The sequence below is a fragment of the Ctenopharyngodon idella genome, chromosome 3, assembly GCF_019924925.1.
Source record: "Ctenopharyngodon idella isolate HZGC_01 chromosome 3, HZGC01, whole genome shotgun sequence".
NCBI lineage: Eukaryota > Metazoa > Chordata > Actinopteri > Cypriniformes > Xenocyprididae > Ctenopharyngodon > Ctenopharyngodon idella.
In genome coordinates, this window is record NC_067222.1 from 41,602,924 (window position 1) to 41,622,925 (window position 20,002).

Here is a 20,002-nt window from a genome sequence, read left to right on the forward strand (position 1 = left end):
CAAGGCAAATTTGATTTCTCATTTAATGACAGTAAACAGCCACTGTTTGTGATTGGCTAACGTCATTGCATAGGAAAAAGTTTCAAACCCCCTCATTATTGCATGTGAGTAAGTGCAATAACCCATATATTTACCCATAAAAATGCATCATTTACAGACAAAGCATTGTCACAATTGTTTTCTTATGCTTTGTGATGCAGCTGCTGTCAGATCCATATCGTTTCATCTTTCAACAAAAGTTCCATGATAAATTCACACAGTTTTTTGGTTTTAAAGTGACTTCTGTGTGAGCTGTGCTTCATGCATGCTACAATATTTACAGGAGACAATGTACCTTTCACTAATTTACTAATGTGAACCATACTCTATGCAAGTATGCAAACCCAGGCGTGAATGCATAGCCACTATATTGCAATCTATATTATGCTTCAGTATTATCATAGTAATACTGAATTATTATAATTATTATAGTAATTGATTGTTTATTATCACCCTGTAAAATGTGAAAAAATTACAGGTTTAGGAAAAGTCTATTTAATAAAATTTAGGCAGGTGAAAGAAATCTCTCTCAGCCTTCACAGCATCATAAGTATGTAAGAGGGCAAATTGCATTATCGCCACTCTGATTTGATTTGGTATTTTGTGAACAATGGCTCACTACTTTTCAGAACCACATTTCTCTGGCCTTGGGCCTGTGGTCATAAGTTGATTCTGCAGGTTCAGGATCTGCTGACCACAAGGCAATATCTTCTCAACAGATGAGCATTTCATTATGAGGCAGATAATTATTTTTTTTTCTTCAGCACTTAGCTCTTGCACGGTACTTTTGTTAAAGCAGACGTCTTCTATTAGTGTCTGACAGAAACAGAGGTTCCAGGAAGAAAGTGACAGAACAGAAGCGAAAAGAAATGTCTCAGTCGTACACTACCATTCAGTAATTTGGGAATCTTACTGAGCCCAAACTTGAAAAGTAGTGTAAAGCCCAATTTGAATGGGGCTAGTTTTCATGGAGAAATTCGTATTTCACTGGCTTACTTTGTGATTTTAAAGGGGTGGTTGATTATGATTTTACTTTTTTAACTTTAGTTAGTGTGTAATGTTGCTGTTTGAGCATAAACAACATCTGAACAGTTACGACGCTCAAAGTTCAATGCAAAGGGAGATATTTTCTTTTACAGAAATCACTTTTTAAGGACTACAACAAATGGCTGGTAGGGACTACAACAAGCTTCTTTTCTCGGGTTGGTGACATCACAGACCACAAAATGTACATAAACCCTGCCCCCAGGAACATGTGACAAGGGGGGTGAGGCCATGTTGGGCTGCTTTAGAGAAAAGTTGTTGTAGTAGAGTGTTGTTAACATGCCGTCATTTTACACCAGACTGCTTCACAAACGAGGGTCAATTCAACGCTGGATTTGCACAAAAGATAAACATGACGGCACATGCTAGTCGATGAGTTGAATCAACTCCGCAGCAACTACATAAATTTATCCACTAACCATTCAGAAACGTCCAGATGCATTCTATAAGTTGTAACTTCTTCCTGAGTCTCTCCATCAGTGTTCGACTCCGGTTTGAACAATGTAAGGCTGAACACCGTTAATGACAATCCTCATTTTGGCTGCGTGAGATTCTCCAGCTTTGTTGTAACTGAAGCATGAGCTGTTAAAGCTCTACCCTCTTCTGGAAAGCGTGCCGGGAACAGCAGCTCATTTGCATTTAAAGGGACACACACAAAAACGCTGCGTTTTTGCTCACACCCAAATAGGGGCAAATTTGACAAGCTATAATATATGATCTGTTGGGTATTTTGAGCTGAAACTTCATAGACACAGAGACACCAGAGACTTATATTACATCTGGTAAAAGGGGCATTATAGGTCCCCTTTAATCCCGTAAAAATTTCAGCGCAAATTGCTTACTCTTTTTCGGCAAACTCAATGGTCCTCTGAAAAAAAGATAATCCAGTCCGAATGCAAATTGTCTGTTTGCGCAATAAGCATGCATGCTTTCAGTTCATTTCAGAATAGATGCCATCTGATGAAAAAATAAAGTGATAAAATTAAGCCAAATCACGGAAACTGTGAAAACTGCTCATTTCAATATCAGTGTCAGGTAAGATTTTTAGATGTTCAGATGTCTCTGCTCACTTATATGTGTTTATTATAAACAACCACTTTTATAAACAAATGTGAAGTGTATTAAATAGGGTTTTAATAATAAATTAAAGTTTTAATCAGAAAGTAATTAATAAAATTTATACTTATACATCATAAGTGATGGATGCAAGCACACCAGATGACCTTCTGTAAGACCCATGTCTGGAAAATACACACTCCCACTGAAAAACAACAGGGAGATGTTAGTCCCATCTGAATTGGTACATAAAATCATAAACATTGAGTGATAAGAATTGTAACTGCAACATCGTTTAGAAAAATAGTCCTTTCCGAATAGGGCTTTAGTATGAGAGAGGAAAACAAGCTATAATCGTTTGGTACCAATATGGTCACAAGTTCACAGTTCTTGAGTCATTTCCTGTGTCATAAAAAGCACCTCTGAAATAGACAAGGTTGACTTGACACAATAACAAAAGTCAATACCAGTAACCATAACAAAAACTATATTAGTATAAACATTAGGCTATGAGATTCAATTAAATCAATGGCATGTAGCTTTCAATGGTTTTTCAATAAATAAATAAATAGGCATCGCTTTAATTGTTTTTTTTTAAATTATATTTCATATGAATATTTATATTATAAATACAATATTTATTAAGATCCTTGCAGTTTTTTCACATCATCAATCAATTTTAACTACCTTCTGAAGTGACAGAAGTGACTCTAAGGTTGCTTTGTAAATGTGCTGACAACAAGATTATAGTGTTTGTCCTCAGAGAGATTAAAGGATGGTGGTAAAAGTGTATCCTCCCCTCCTCTCAGACCTAACGTTATTAAGGACTGATACTGGCCCACCAAGGCATGAACGTTTAAGGAAGGAAATCACAGAGAAGGACTTAATGAGTCTCCACATAAGTAGCTTTGGAATCTGAAGTGTTTGCTAAGTGTTCAGCTTTACTAAAGAATCACGTTGACAGCCAACTTCCTTGTGAGATTTTGTAATTGAAGTTCTTTAAACACTTGTTTTTTCCCAATATGAAGCTACTTGAGCTACATACATGGGCAGGGAAATATTTCACAAACTCTTTGTTCACGAGCCAGTAACTGGAAGTACTGTAATGAATTGTGTTATTTTTAACTAAAACTATTAAAAACCTTAAACTTTACTTAAAAAGTTGCCTTTGCAACTACTGAAATAAAATAAGTTTGAAGTACTAATATTACTAAAACTAAAACAGAAATGAAAATAAATAAAATTAAATAGAAATACAGATTCTAAAAACACACAAAAGCACAACAAAATTACTAAAATGAAATATGAAAATAATAGATAAAAGCTAACTGAATATTAATAAAAACTATAAGTAAGCAATAAGGTACAAGAGGCTGTGCTGTATCGTGAATAAGTCACGGCTGAAGGGCGTTGTTAGGCATTGCAGTGCCTGCAACCCCTTCAGCCGTGACTTATTCACGATACAGCACTAGCCTCGAGTACCTTATTGCTTTTATAAAACATTTACCACACAATACAAATATTAAAGCAAAAAAATATGTATCAATGCAACTTTCATGAAGTAATATAACTAAAAGCCTTCCTTGTGCCGGAAAAAAAAATAGTCACTGTTCGTAAACAGCAACAGAAGTTACATTATTACGCCATTGGCGGCAAAGACTGTCTTTATGAGTGTGTCAGTCAGTAGTGAAGACTTTTATGTTGAAAAGACTGAATTGTTGTGAACACAGAACAAGACACAACTGACAAATGCTTTGACTAGCGCTGTCAGTCACGGAAAACCCCTTAACTGTTAAAAGGACAAGAAATTGCATCGGACATTTAAATCTGAATGCAGGTAATAAACTCGTTCAATCGATCTCTTTCTCACAATAATCTTCTACATAATACAGTAAGCTTCAAGGAACAATATCAACTGAGAACACAGTTTACGTTGCAAAGAGTGGTTGCTAAGGGTGTTGTGTAGTGATTCACAGAACCGTTGGGTGAAGCGGTCATAGCCGTGTTTTATCGTGAATAAAACACAGCTATTGACCAATCAGAATCAAGGACAGGAACTAACCGTTTTATAACAAACAATAAATAATACTAAAATAACTGCTTGTGGTTCAGGAAGTTCTCTGATATTCAGTCAGTTCATTTAGTGATAGATTTGTTAGACTGATTCAAAGCATAACATGAATATGTAAAACTTTCTGACCAGTTTATTAAGAGAACTGGCTCATTAAGAATCAAGAGTCATTTGTTCATGAATCACTCTGTATTCAGCAGAGTTACAGCACTGCCGCTGATTAACATTAGGAAGCACTGATGTATACAGGTCAGGCTGTGGTGTTCAGGTCTCAAATGTGTGTGACTGTATGGCCGTGTGGTGTTTGGCAGAGATTGGTACGGCTGAGTCCACGTGATCCAGACTAGCACTCAGTCCAGCTCTCGCTGTCTTCCGCCGCAGGGTTGAACTCAGCCATGTGTCTTGCCTTCCACTTGCTTTCTCTACCTGTCTAACAGTTTCTAGCATCTAATATTATCCAATTTTTATTTTCTTGCTCTTGTTTGTTTACTTATTGCCTCCTTTCTTCCTCCCCATAAATCTTCTTGAAGAGATTACTGGAGGATTTTCGCTCTGGAAGTCGCTGGATAAAGGAATATTCTGGAGAAGTTAAGCCCAGTTGACAGCATGTGTGACAGCAATGCAAAAAATAATTTCATCTCCTCCCTCTTTTTCTTAAAAAAATAAAATAACATGGTTATGATGAGACAATGGAAGTGAATGAGGCCAGGTTTTGGATGTTATGTGCTGGTGGTTTTAAATCGCTTGAATGTGTAAATTGGCAAGACAAAACACATGCAAATGATAAACTTTCACTCTATGATGGTTGAACTTTGATATTAATGCATAAATCACATGCGTGCTGAACCGTGGGGTCTGGTTCATAGGGATCACTGATCAACTGATCTGTTTAACCACTACTATATAGTAGTTAAAAACAGTATGTGACAAGAGTAGTATGTCTGAATACACAGTACTCATAAAAGAGTAGGCAAAAAGTGACCTGCTACTTCTGGCGGGATTCTGAAGTGTGCATACGATAGACACTTTACTATCCCACACTGTAAACCCGAATAAGTTGGGCTAACTCAAAAAATTTGAGGTAATCAGTTCCATCAAATTTTGAGTTATGATGTTCCCAATTTTAAGTAAGCAGAACTATCAAGTTTTGAGTTTGTAGTACTCATGCATGGTAATTGCTCCTAACTTGAAGTACTGAGTTAGTTAACTCATACACTTTGATTGCAATTAACATAAAATATTTAGTTAACATTTTTATTTTGAGTTCTTTCAAAACAAATGAGTTATTTACTTCACTAGAACCCCTAAAAAGAAAATTCAGAAAATGCCAACTTGCTAATTTGCCAACATGTTAACAATAGCATGATATAACACTTACTTAATGAGAACAGCAACTTAAAACATGTAACTTGCCTGCTCTCAAACCAAGCCGCATGCGCTACTTGTCACCATGATAGTAACTCTCCAAAAACCCACATTTATAGAAACTATTCTAAATTAGCATAACAAAACATTAATCACTACTAAATCTCCCTTACCATTAATCTTGCACAAAAAACAAAAAAAAAACATTATATAACACTTAATTTTAGCATTTACTCTCCCTTTCGAGTGCCATGGGCAAAGCATGCTGGGAAATAGAAATCCCAGCCCAGTTTCAGTTAAACTTAAGTTAGTCTAAAATAAAATAAATGAGTTCAAACAAATCAAAACAATAAAACAGTTCAGTTTACTTAAAATATGTCAGTGCTGTGAACTCAAAAGAAAAAGAAAGTTCTAAATACTCATAACAGTTAATTTAACTGAACTAATTTGTTCAATTTAAGATTGTCCTACTCAAAACAATTAAGTATTTTGAGCGTTAGGGTTTACAGTGCATTAGGCCACGGGAGAGGATTTGTGAATGACCATAAATCACCCAACAGTGACAACATGGCGAATGTAGTACATTCAAATGACATTCATTCTAGACACATTCATACTATATTAGGGTTGTCAAAAGTACCGGTGTACTTCGGTACCAAGTCAGTACTGAAATTTTAAAAATGTCACAATACCAGCATTTCCCCCTAGCATTTTGAGCGCTGTTGAGTGGATTCTTACTAACTTCTGATTGGCCATTGTGTTCACATGCTCAACAGATATGTCTGTGATTGGCTACAAAGATCAACGCTTCAAAAACATGTTGTAAATAATGTCGGTGTTAATAGCCTTGTGGGCAGCACGCCGACATATACCTTTCCCTATCAACTTACTGTCGACTTACGAAAAATAAATCTTTTAAAAAAAAAAAAAAATTTGTAAATAGACATCTTTGACACTCTTCACCGAGCGCTTACATAGATACACACAGGAGCGTTTGAAAGCAGCCGTTAGGCCTGTCGCGATTGGTCGATATAATCAACTGCTTCGACGCTGATAATTAGTCGACGTCAATATTTTTAATTGACTGATCATTTTATATTATTTTACCTTTTAAATTTCGTTTTCATGCTTTGACCAAAATAACAACAGTTTCCTCCACACTACTAGTGTGGGCTAACGTTGAGTGCTCTGTTGAGTGCGTGAACACAATGGCCAATCAGAGGTGTTTAAGAATCCGCTCAACAGCGCTCAAAATGCTATGGGGAAATGCTGGTATCTTCACATTTTTAAAATTTCCATTTTTGACTACCCTATACTATATAGAACAAACTTTTTTAAAGGTTGCAAAGTACTTATTTAAAATAAGTATCTACGCAGAGAGAATGCAATTTCAGATGCAGCCTGTGTCTTCTTAACAAAACAACCCACAGGCAGCCTACAGGAACATTGCTGTAGGACAGAAGTGGAAGAAGATAGCTGGTATGAACTCTGCCCTGGTGTCTGGTGAGCAGACAGTAGCAGCAGTTTTCTCTTGACACATCTGTCAGTTTGATAGAAGAGCAGCTCAGGGGTATGAATAAGGCATGAAGTATTTCCTGCGGCTCTGCAGACTAAAGGAAGAGGCCTCACCCAGCCGTGAAAGTGGTGTTATGCTCCAGACACTTCCCAGTTTGTTGAGGGAAAGTTCACTGGCACTGGCATGCTGATGGCAGGCTGACACGGTGTTCGGCCATACACTGATTATATTACTTGGCCAACGTGGTACCACCACCACTGTCGTTTTGCTTTTTTTTTATAGAAATAAAAACAATTTAGCTCAAATGTCTTTACTGTCATTTTTGTTTAATATGTCCTTGCTGGGAAAGTAATTTATTTAAGGAATTCTGTTTATTTTATTAAGTACTTATTGGTCCTGGACTGCCTGTTGCTTCAGTTGACTTTAAAAAATATGTCTGTTGGCTAACATTGATTAAGTGAATGCTTAAATTTAATGTACAATGATCATAATGCATGTAATTATATATATTGCATGTACATGACCAGTTTTTCAGTGACATTCGATATGGGATTTACCTGTTAGATTCATAGATTTAGTAGGAATGTATCGTTTATGCAGACAGTTTTTGACTGTCTTCTGGGGATTTCTTAAACTAGTCGATTTGTCGTTTACACAATTTCTATTTTGGAAATTAGTCATGGTGACCTAGATATGGGGATAAATTCTACATCAGCTAGAGATCTAACTGCTGCGTGTTACAAATTTGTTCATGGTGTTTCACTGTGGCCAAGCACAGATCTGTGGTCAGCCACCCTAGTGACTCAAATGTAGTCAAAATTGGAATAGAAACTGTAACCTAAGTAGCTTTTTGGAAATGTTGCCTAAACTCGTACATGCAGAAACACAATTGATTATATCTTGATGAACAGAAGTTTCAATGTGTATTTCTGTTTTTTGTACGGATGTTCATTGGTATAATAAACACATGTGAGCACTCTAAGAGCAGTTCCTAAAAATAGGGCCAGATGTACTGTGTTAAAGGGTTAGTTCACCCAAAAAATGAAAATTCTGTCATTAATTACTCACCCTCATGTCGTTCCACATCCGTAAGACCTTCGTTCATCTTTGAAACACAAATTAAGATATGTTTAATGAAATCTGAGAGCTTTCTGTCCCTCTATAGAGATCCAACGCAACTACTACTTTTATTGTCCAGAAAGGTAGTAAAGACATCGTTAAAGTAATCCATGTGACTCAAGTGGTTTAACCTCCATTGTATGAAGCGATGCGATTGCTTTGTTTGCGCAAAAAAACTTTATGAGAATATTGATCTGCAACGCACGTTCACGAGATCACCATGATGCATACGTTTTGTGTTCACATGAGAGCTGACATTGTTGCGTGAACACGCTTTGGACGTATGAGTGAAACTGCTTCTCGAACAAGAGAAAATATAGGATGAGACTTGATTTTGTCCATGGGGAATTGATTAGATGGTTGGATGGTTGTGGTTTGCTATTGGTGGATCTCTTGTGAGTGACAGGTTGCCACGCCCTCACGCCAGTAAACACTTCATCAGAGAACAGAAGAGATCACACTGCAAGAGGGAGGGGACGTTATTTTGATAAAAGATTACGAGAGTGCAGTATGAATTAAAAAAATAATGATCTGCAATGCAATATTCGATAAAAGAAAAATGAGAATTGTCCATTTTGATTTGATGGTGACTTTAAATAAGCACGTTCGTTCAAAGCTCTACAGAGTCATTATATTACGACCACGTTATCCAAATATTGTGACTAATATGCATTGATAATTTAGGGTAAACCTAAACTAAATACATAAAAAAATATATAATAATAAATAAATGTAATTAATTAAAACAGTGTGAATGGAAAGTTAACAGAGACACCAAGTTTCTCCACTTTAAAGGGTGAATGAAAATTGAAAATAAAAATTATCGTCCGCCGGAAGCTAGTTATTTGAATTTATAAGGTTTTAAATATGGATATTTTTCTTACAAAAACCCATCGCTTCGCTTCAGAAAAGTCTTTATTAACCCCCTGGAGTCATATGGGTTACTTTTTTTATGGATGGATGCATTTTTTTTTTTTTTTTTTTTTAGTTTCAAAATGTGGCCCTCCATTCACAACCATTATAAACCTTGGAGGAGCAAGAATATTTTTAAATATATCTCTGATTGTGTTCATCTGAAAGAAAATAGTCATATACACCTAGGATGAGTAAATCATGGGATAATTTTCATTTTTGGGTGAACTATCCCTTTAAAGGTCAGGAACTGTGTGGATGCAAAAAGATATTTATTGATTTATTTGTTTCACTTTAGGGTCTTTGCTTGTTTGTTATATATTCAATTTCATTTCACATATTTTACAACATTTAATTGGAATTGCACAGATTTTCCCCTTAAAATCTGCACAGAAAATGCCCCCCACAAAATCCAGATTCTACTTGTGTGTCTGATGATAAAACTCACAGCACGGTTTCCAAAGGTGTACAGGAAAGTGTAAAGGAAACAGAAGTTGTTTTGAGTGTGGAATGTAGTTTATAGACTGGTTGCCAGATTGTGACATTTCACCTGCTCGATCAGTTCTCCTTTGCTATATTTTGTCATCAGTCCCTACCCTTATCCTGAGTCACTCACCAGGAAAGCAATGCCAGCTTCATGTTGAGCCACAGTGAAATCTCCCTCAAGTGTACATTCTCAATAATGTGGCATTTACAGTTCATTCTAAAGCTGTTTGGCTTAAAAAAAAAAGCCAGTCAGACATGCAAAAGCACATTTTAGCTGTAAGCTCTCATGTACGAGAATCACACTCGAGTTTCTTCACACCTGATTTCAAAAGATTGTGAAACTAGATCTTATTTCATCACACTCTTCCTAAACGTTGTATTATGAAATACATGATTTTTATGTTCTAAAAGTACTACTGTAACTTCTCACTATCTCACTGTGTAAATCAAGCCTTTTTTACCAGAAGAGCACAAGTAGTTGGATAAGATTAAAACCTTATCTGTGCTACTATTGTGTAAGCAATGAGGAAAATGACATCTGACAATTGAGTAATAATCCAGGCCAGGTGAGTTCAGGTCAAGCCTCCCTCACAGATGGGAGGCAGTAAAGCTGAAATCTCTTCTGCTAGATGCTGATCTTCTCATAGAGTGTTTCAGGTTAGCAGTGATGGGGAGTAACTGAAAGTTTTCTCTTAATTTAAAGGTGCAGTAAGCAATTTCTGAGAAATGCTGTTGAAAGTGGATCAGACTGAGCAGCATAACACAGTTGTAGCCAATCAGCAGTAGGGGCCGTGTGCACTCATGATGGGGGAGGAGAGAGAATGAGGAAGAGGGAGATTTGAAGAAAGACTGTAGAAAGAGAGATGGCTAAGAGACATTACAAGCTGTTTTATCAATGTCTTTCCACCGTTGAAACACTGATTGAGCGTTTCAGTAAGTTGTACTGTATCTTTCAACATACCTTCAGATGTTCATTCATGTTTATTCTGTAACTAGTATTAAAGAGGAAGAGATGATCGCGTTCACTCGCGCTTCGTGCTGCCGGTTGAACTGAGGCACCTGTACAAAGATCTGTCACGCCACATTAAAGAGCGTCAAAACGGCTTTTATTTTGTTTGAATTTTGTGATTAAATGGACAGAATTTGAAAGATGACACTTTGTTTCTTATCGAAAGTAATAAAACGCGAAGCTTGTTGGGATTAATGGTGGTTGGCTACAACGCTGTACTCGTTCTGTAGATCCAATTGGCCAGGGCTAGGCGGGGCAGCAGGAGGCGGGGCACGTTCGGTACGCCATGAGAGTATCGCTGTTCATACCATGGGTGGTTTTTCACGGTTTTTCAGTTGATTCGAATATTGTTACACCCCTAATATGTACACACATATACACACTGGAAACCTTTTTGAAAACAGTCATTATATTTTGCAGTAACTTTTGATGACAGTAATGGTGCAGAAATGACACGTCACATTTCTTTGCAATTGATCTGTGATTTTTATTTTTTCCTGATCCTCGTGGTTTCTGGTGCCAGATAAATATTTAACTGATTATTAGATATTTTAGACATTTTTGTAGTACCCTATAATTTCTGTGATGTGAACAGTATACAGAAAAAAAGAAATGTAAAAAACAGAATTTGGAAAAAAATTATAAAATGAATTACATAGTGCCCTTTTTATGTACTTAAAAAGAAGTTACCATCCTAAATAGATTGAATGTTGTTAGCTACATTTTGTTAGTAGCTTATTTAAATTGCCTTCACAAGCTACAGTTTTGAAATAGCTTCCCCAGATTTAAAGGTGCATTCCAATCAACTGTAAGTGCCCTGCAAAATGGACTTCACAGGGTATTTCACCATCTTAAGTGACATTACCATATGAAGGGAGCGAAGTTCGAAGGGCACTATGAGCAGCATTGGCATCATCCCAATACTGCAAGAAGTCTGACTAATATAAAGGCGGTGTAAAGGCTCTACCATATTTATAAAGTTCATTTAGTCCCAGGTGTAAGTTTAATTGTACATGTCATATTTGGGTTCCAATGCAACTATCATGATTGTGGTTAATTAAGATAAAATGCTCACCTAATATAATCAAATTGCATATATTTTAATTTTAAACATTGCAACAGACATTTCAGATCAATTTAGCGCTTTCAAATGTAACAGATTATATTAATTTAAATTTATAATAAATTTATATTTATATAAATACACATGGATATATACACACATGTATATTAAATAAAAGTATGATATGTTATATTCAAATATAATATATCATAAATTGATCTCAAATTGATCTAATATGCACAATTCAAGTTTGGTCTGTGTTTGATGTTGCTGCAGGGTGTTCAGAATGAACACATTTTGTCAAGTGAAGTGAACTTCAACAGATATCCCATGCTCAGGGAATAGTGAGCAGCGAACACTATGTAGGGACACTATGGTCGATTGGAACGCAGCTTGAGTTCCAGACGTGGTCATGTGTCCGGATTCTCATAATTGAGTTTGTGTCAGTAATTGAGACAGCCTGCTGATCAGTGTGTGATTTGTTTCTCACAGAAAAAGCCACAGATGGCTCCTTGCAGAATGAAGACTGGACACTCAACATGGAGATCTGTGACATCATTAATGAGACCGAGGAAGGGTGAGAGACCAACACACACACAAACACACACACCCTTGTGCACAGATTCTGCTGATGATTCACAGTGACTCTCACAGACCACAGAGCAGACAGTGGCCCTGTCCCAAATGGCACACTTCACATGCACTTTCGGTCTTGTGGACTTACAACGGCTGCCGCGTGCACGTAGGGTGTGCCGTTTGTCATTTTAGTTTTCAGAAGGGTGTTCGCGAGCGCCCCCCCTCCTTTGTGGTCGATATGCGCCCTCAATGCGCGCTTTTGCCAAGCCCGCACTGAAGCGAGCTCCACAGCAGACTTCTTCCCAACATTCAAAGTGGCGTTACGCCATGAAAGTGCGGACTTGTAGGAAGACAGCGAGTGTTTAGGGTGCCATTTGGGACAGGACCTGACTGGGAATGTGTTTTCGTAGCATTGTGCTTCATCAGTAATGGGTTCTCGCAGTTCCTCTTGGCCTGTTTACACCTGACGTTGAAAAGCATAAAACCTCTGACTTTCTTTCTTCTGCAGAACACAAAAGAAGATAATTTGAAGAATGTTTACTCATAAGTCATAACCCAGTCTGCTTGCAATTACATCATTCTCTATAGGGCACAGCTGATTGGTTCCCGCTGTATTGGCAACCAATGAGCTTGCTGCTTAACAATTCAAATTCTTCCCTATTGTTTGCTGTAGCAGTTTGATGCACGCTTTCAGAAACCCTCCACCTTTCCCAGCTCCACCTGTATAGATCTGCTATGGGGGTGATTCATGTATGTTTGTACAGCAGCAGCATGTCTTACTTGCTCACAGCAGCGTGTCATGTGTATTGGCGGTGACAAGTTCCGTACTTGCTCTGCAGCTGCAACAGCAGCGTAGCAGATCTGTTCCACCAACACCAAACATATCAACATTGTCATACTCTTTACCATGCCAAACACTCTGAGAGTTGTCATGACAGAACTAGTTTTGTCTACACAATGAAAGTCAGTAGGATCCAAAACAATCAAACAAACAAACAAACAAAACACCAAGACATTTTTAAGAATATCTTCTTTTGTGTTCCACAGAAGAAAGAAACTCAAAAATGATGACAATTTTAATTTTTGTGTGAACTGAGGCACGTTTTAGTGAAAATTCTAATGGCACTTTTTCACTGCGTGGTTCGACTTGGCTCGACTTGGTATGGCACGGCTCGGCTCGCTTTACTTTCGTTTTTTTTTTCTCACTGCAGTTTAGTACCACTCCAAAATGGGTGGGATTATAGACTGATTGTATAGTTGCACCACCTCTACTGCCGTGGATCCGCTCCTTAGCTACCACAAGTCTGCACCTCGTCTACTGACCACGATGCAGCCTTTTCATTTTTCAAGTTGCGTGAGATGGTCATTTAAAGCGCGTCGTTTAAAAATGTTGTGCAAGCAAATGATGCTGCGGTGGCTGTTACTGGCTATTTAAATCTAGCGGGTTTGTTGTCTCGTGTTGCAAATCCAATGACGCTGGTAGTGACTATTCTCTCTGACCAATCAGTGATCTGCGTCACATTTAGTATCGGTACGGCACACTTGGAACCTCCACCGAGGTGGTACTATTTAAGCGAGCCGTACCGTGCCATGGAAAAGCGCCAAAAAGTGAGCCGTACCAAGCTGTACTGAACCGTACCATAAAGTGGATCAAGTATGTTAACCCTGAAATGAGGGAAACTATGGGTTTTCCGTTTTTTAGAATGGGAGGTATCTCAAACCTGAGAAAACAGAGTAAGTCAATCCCGTTTCTGAAAGAGTGAACTTATACTCCCGAGTCAGTTACCATAACTTACTCTGTGAAACTAACTTGGTTGGGAGCAGGTTTTCTTCGGTAAACCCAGAGTTTCTTTCAGTCTCCTCCTACTTTTTAAAGTGTAAGCAATGTTTAAATACTTCATTCATTCACTCACTCTGTAAAAATGCTTTTCTTACTGAGCATTTGTGTCTTGTTTCAAGTACAGATAGCCTATCTAAAAATTCTTAAATCAAGATGCATTTTTTATATAAGAAAAATGACATTTAATCTTGTTTCCTGTGGGGGGGAAATCTAAATTAAGTGCATTTTACTTCCTTACTTTCCTGTAAAATGCATCTTGATTTAAGAATCTTTGCATATTTTGACTGGAAACAAGACAAAAATACATAGAGAAGCATTTTTGCAGCACATTACGTTCATTCATTGCACATATTTTCATTACACAGACACCATCAAAGTGAGAAAAATGGCATGTCTTTTATAGAGGATCCTGTAGATGAGGAGGTTGCATTAATTCGTGGGAGTTACATTTACAAAGGGAAAGGATTTTTTTTTTTTTTTTTTTTTTGCCATATTCACATGCATATTTATTTGAATGGGACCATTTTGGTAGTTTTCTATATGACATCGGGGATGCAGAGCACATTAGTAAGGCTGCTGTATGCAGAGCAGTAAGGAAAGTGTGCCTCGCTCTCATGCTTTTTCTGAGAGTTTTTGTGTTGTTTCCTGGACACAAACCTATGAGAGTCATCAAAGAGCAGTTTGACAGGATTGCAGGTCAGTGGTGCAGAAATCGGTTTAAATGAGGCTAATCTGATAAATGGCATTCACTTAATAACATCATGCAGCGACCTCTGGAAGTAACCTAACAATTCAAATTTAATTATTGGGTCTTTTTTATAAAATTTAGGATTTCCCGATGTGGTTGGATGCATTGATGACACATAATATACCCATCATCGCACCTTCTGAGAATGAAACTGATTACTGTATGGACAATTTATTTGGTCATCTTTATTTCCTACTAATACAAAAGAAACAGTTATTCTTTTTCCAATTGGATTTTAATATTCTTCCAATGCTTGGTATTGTGGCCATCACCTCTTCACTCTATTCATACTTTGATTGAACTAACTCAATTATAGATCTCAGAGTAAGTCAACTCAATTCAAGTTTTAACTCAGAGTTGGTTGAACCACCTTATTGAAATGGGCCCCTGGTTAACCATAGAAGAACTGTCCGATTTAAATTTTTTGACATCTTTAGTACTGATGAACATACACATTGACGTATTAAATGACGTACACTACCATTCAAAAGTTTGGGGTTCGTAATATTTTTGTGAAAGAAGTCTCTTATGCTTACCAAGGCTGCATTTATTTGATCAAAAATACAGTAAAAACAGTAACATTGTGAAATATTATTACGATTTAAAATAACTGTTTTTGAAATTTGAATACATTTTAAGATGTAATTTATTCCTGTGGTCAAAGCTGAATTTTCAGCATCATTACTCATGAAATACACGCATATGAATAAAATACATATACATACACATACATCCATACATAAATATACAATATACATATACCGGTAAAAAAACAAAAAACAAAGGGGAAGTACTCAAGTTCAGGAGCTCGAATTAATGAGTAAACAGAATTAAACCAACTTAAATTGAATCAGGTAAAGAAAAGAGATCATCTCAACCAGGCTTTCAGTGACTCAGCAACAGTGTGCCAAAATACAGAGAGTCTTTTCATCCGCACCATTAACTCGAGCAGTGGACAGTTCTAAAAAAATCACATCCAAAAATGCAAGACTCCGACATTTAACAGAAAGTGAAAGAGGACATTTCCATCTCAATGCAATCATCTGATTATTAATGTTCAACATTGCCTCTATTATTCCCTTGAGAAATAATCAATTTTTATAAAGGGTGTACAAGCAAAGGCTGTTGCCAAGGTACACCATATGCTTTGAGGGCTCATCTAAGCTGTAGATAAAAAAATAATAATAATAGGAGGCTGGCAAATTGAATGAGTTTGCAATGTCTTAAAAAGAACACAAATCATAATCATTATAAATGTATTTCAAATAGCAAATACCACTCCTACTCCAGTGCAAAGGAGGAATGGGTCTGCCACCAATTGTCAGGCCTTTATTATTGAAAATGGGAGACTGTGTATGCCACCTACAGGAGATATTGCATCTAGATTCAACCAACCTCCAAGTTTGAATAAGATGGGAAACTATGGGACCAAAGCACAGCAGACGTTGCTTATTTGATGCTTTAGAAAAAAGGATGTCTTCCAGATTCCACAGACGCACAATATGTTTTTCTATCTTACGCCAAGAGACAGGGGTATGAGGGTTAAACCATACAAGCAGAGGCCGGAGGACAAAAGACCAAAAATAGAACTTAATGTAATACTGTTAAGCCCCCATTTACCCTCTTCCTCTGTGAAGTTGCCAAATTCAAATGCTGTCTTTTTCTGTTCCAGATGAATTGGGAGATATTACCATGGATTTAATTCCAGAAGTTGACAGAAGGGAGGGGTATCATAGAACTAAAAAAAAAATCAGTTGAGGCAAAATATTTATTTTTACAATAGAGATCCGGGCCTGTAGAGAGTTGGGCAGATTAATCCATCTGTCCAGATCTCTCTTGATGTCCTTGCCTACTTTCGAAAATTGTGCGTCACAGTATGGTTCAAAGAGGGATAAATTTGTATCCCAAGATAATTAAAGTGCTGAACAGCATAAATAATGGGTGGATACTGCAACATTTTAGCAGACTCATTTAAAGGTAAAAGGGCAGATTTAGACCAGTTAACCTTGAAACCAGGTAAATGGCCAAACTCTTCACAAATAGAAAGCAGGCTAGAAATAGACTGTACTGGATTTTCCATGAAAACCAGGGCTGGATTTCCTGGTAACGTTGTCTCTTTGTGCGCTATGAAGACTCTAAAGGTATACCTTAACTGAAGATATACCTTTTCTAAGGTGAATTCCCTGAACTATACCTTAGGAAGTTGCTTAAGATATACCTTCTTACAGGGATAGTTCACCCAAAAATGAAAATTTGATGTTTATCTGTTTACCCCCAGGGCATCCAAGATGTAGGTGACTTTGTTTCTTCAGTAGAACACAAATGATGATTTTTAACTCCAACCGTTGCGGTCTGTCAGTCATATAATGCATGTCAATGGGAACTCCATCTATAAGAGTAAAAAAAAACATGCACAGACAAATCCAAATTAAACCCTGCGGCTCGTGACGACACATTGATGTCCAAAGACACGAAACGATCAGTTTGTGCGAGAAACCGAACAGTATTTATATCATTTTTTACCTCTAAAACACCACTATATCCAACTGCCTTGCGCATCCGGTTGGTGAGGTCTGAACGCGCACTGACAACGGAAGTGATCGCTCGCACTCATTGAAGTATAAGCGCGAGACATCACTTCCGTCATCAGAACACGTTTTTAGACCTCACCAACCGGATGCGCAAGGCAGTTGGACATAGTGGTGTATTAGAGGTGAAAAATGATATAAATACTGTTCGGTTTCTCACACAAACTGATCGTTTCGTGTCTTAGCACATCAATGTGTTGTCACGAGCCGCAGGGTTTAATTTGGATTTGTCTGTGCATGTTTTTTTGACTCTTATAGATGGAGTTCCCATTGACAAGCATTATACGACTGACAGACCGCAACGGTTGGAGTTAAAAATCATCATTTGTGTTCTACTGAAGAAACAAAGTCACCTACATCTTGGATGCCCTGGGGGTAAGCAAATAAACATCAAATTTTCATTTTTGGGTGAACTATCCCTTTAAGAAGGTTTCGAGAAATCCAGCCCAGAACATCATCAGCATATAATGCTACATGATGCGAAGTATTGTGAACGGAAATAGGTTTCATCTCAGTGGTCTGTCGAATCATCTGGGCAAGAGGTTCAACAGAGAGAACAAAAACCTGAGACAAATGTACATACCAGGTATAGACAGGCCCTTTACACAGAGTCACAGTGCTGTTCCAGCTCCATATGATTCTTCATTTTCTCTTTTTCTTTCACACATACTGTCATCAAACTGGCACTACAGGCTTGTCTCTGTTCTGTGTGAGGGAACACAGGACTCTGTTGTGCTCTGCTTTGTTTGGGCTGGTTTTTTCCTGTTGTATTAGAAGTTGTGGGTGTTTTCAAGAATTTAAACAATCTTTCCTGTTGTTAATTATGTATTCAATCATTTACATAAATGCCCCTTTAAGCAGATTTTGCCAAAGAGTACATTTGGACTTTGTGCGAAGAGTCAAGTCTGACATGATTGATAGAATTTCCAGAATTTCCCAGTTGTTGGTTTTTTTCCCTTCAGGTTTGTTTTTCACTTCTGCCATTTTGTACTTCCCATAATGCAAGAGGCTATTACTATAGTTCCTCTTCTTTATTTGAGAATGACACACATGATGATTGCATCTGAAATCACATACTTCCCTACTATATACTTGGCGATAAACAATGTGAAATTAGTAGTCTGAACAGAAGACTAAGTCAAATGGACACTTTACTATCCCATGAGGACAAGGGAGAGGATTTGTGAATGACAGTGCAACTGCCGCCATAAGTCACGTGACAGTGACAAAAAGGTGAATGGAATACATCCAGATTACATTCATATACATACATGCATTTTTGGATGCAGCTAATATTGCTTTTCTCCATTTCTCCTGTCTAAAGTTTGAGTCTGAGCAAAATTTGTCCTTAAGGCAAGTCAGTTGGCGGCCATCTTGTTAAAATCCTGTTACAAAAATAATGATTAAAAAATAATGAATACTGATTAAAAATATGAATGAATAATGATTTAAAATAATGCGAGAATAATTTCTCACATTCATTTGTACATGTTAAAATGTCTCTACAATGAGTTCAACTTTTAGTAGCTGTTGTTGTTCTTGCTTATAAAAAGCTCCTTAGATCTGACTGGGAAGACACAAGAGCTTTGATCACACCACAGGAAAAACAAACCCAATTGCTGCTTCTTATGTAAGCTTGGAGATGATGAACTTCCTGGCCCTGAATTACAAGAGGGCTTTCAGTACTGGTGCTCTGGTGGTGTCTAGTCAAATTGAGTCTTTTAATTCCTATCCTGAGCTCACAGACTGCTCTGCAAAATTGTATGTTTTAAAATAGTTAGTTACGGTCCTGGATAATTATAGTCGATCTAATCATGCTGAAATAAACAACACAGACGCAAAAAGTCTATGATGCAAAACATCAGTTCAATAGCCACTGTTAGGGGTTTGTTCATATCCCTAACTCTAAATGTTAGCAATGCCACTAATGAATGGTTATTTTGTGACCATTTTGTTATTTTGTGACATAAAGTAGGTATAAATAAACAGCTTCTTCAGTAGAATATACTCATATCAGTAGCACTTTAAAGGGATAGTTTACCCAAAAATGAAAATTATCACATGATTTACTCGCCCTCAAGCCATCCTAGGTGTATGTGACTATCTTTGTTCTGGTGAACACAATCGGAGTTATATTAAAAACATATCCTGGCTCTTCCAAGCTTTATAATGGTAGTGAATGGGGCTTGAGATTTTGAAGCCCAAAAACGAGCATGCATCCATCCATCATAAAAGTAATCCATACGACTCCAGTGGGTTAATAAAGGCCTTTTAAAGCGAAGCGATGGCTTTTTGTAAGAAAAATATCCATGTTTAAAACTTTATAAACTATAATAACTGGCTTCCGGCAGACGGCCTTACGCGAGTCAAGTTGCGGCAGAAGAGTGACCTCTGACCCGACGTATGACCGCCTCTCGCGGTTCAAACAAATAGGGCTGGCAACAACTCAAGCTCCTCTTCTCTTATATCGAAATACTCCGACATTTCTCTTTAAAAATTCTCATTTTAGACTTCTAATTTATGACCGGTGTTTTGTTTTGCTCTATCCTCTGCGCTTCCTCGTTCGTCAA

At 37.3% G+C, this 20,002-nt stretch overlaps 1 protein-coding gene across 6 annotated transcripts in view; it reads left to right on the forward strand.

Moving 5' to 3' along the window:
• LOC127508298 (TOM1-like protein 2) overlaps positions 1-20,002 on the forward strand; it is a 53,440-nt gene that overhangs the window by 8,907 nt on the left and 24,531 nt on the right. For 2 of the 6 annotated variants that reach the window (XR_007928767.1, XM_051886071.1), the window contains exons 1-2: positions 10,397-10,541; positions 12,173-12,257. Coding sequence is in view for 5 of the 6 variants with exons in the window: in XM_051886071.1 (XP_051742031.1) it covers positions 10,472-10,541; positions 12,173-12,257 (155 nt within the window). In the remaining variant the exon portion in view is untranslated. Of the gene's footprint in view, positions 1-10,395; positions 10,542-12,172; positions 12,258-20,002 lie in introns of those variants that run through there. The other 4 variants (XM_051886069.1, XM_051886072.1, XM_051886066.1 and 1 more) reach the window with 3 other exon arrangements.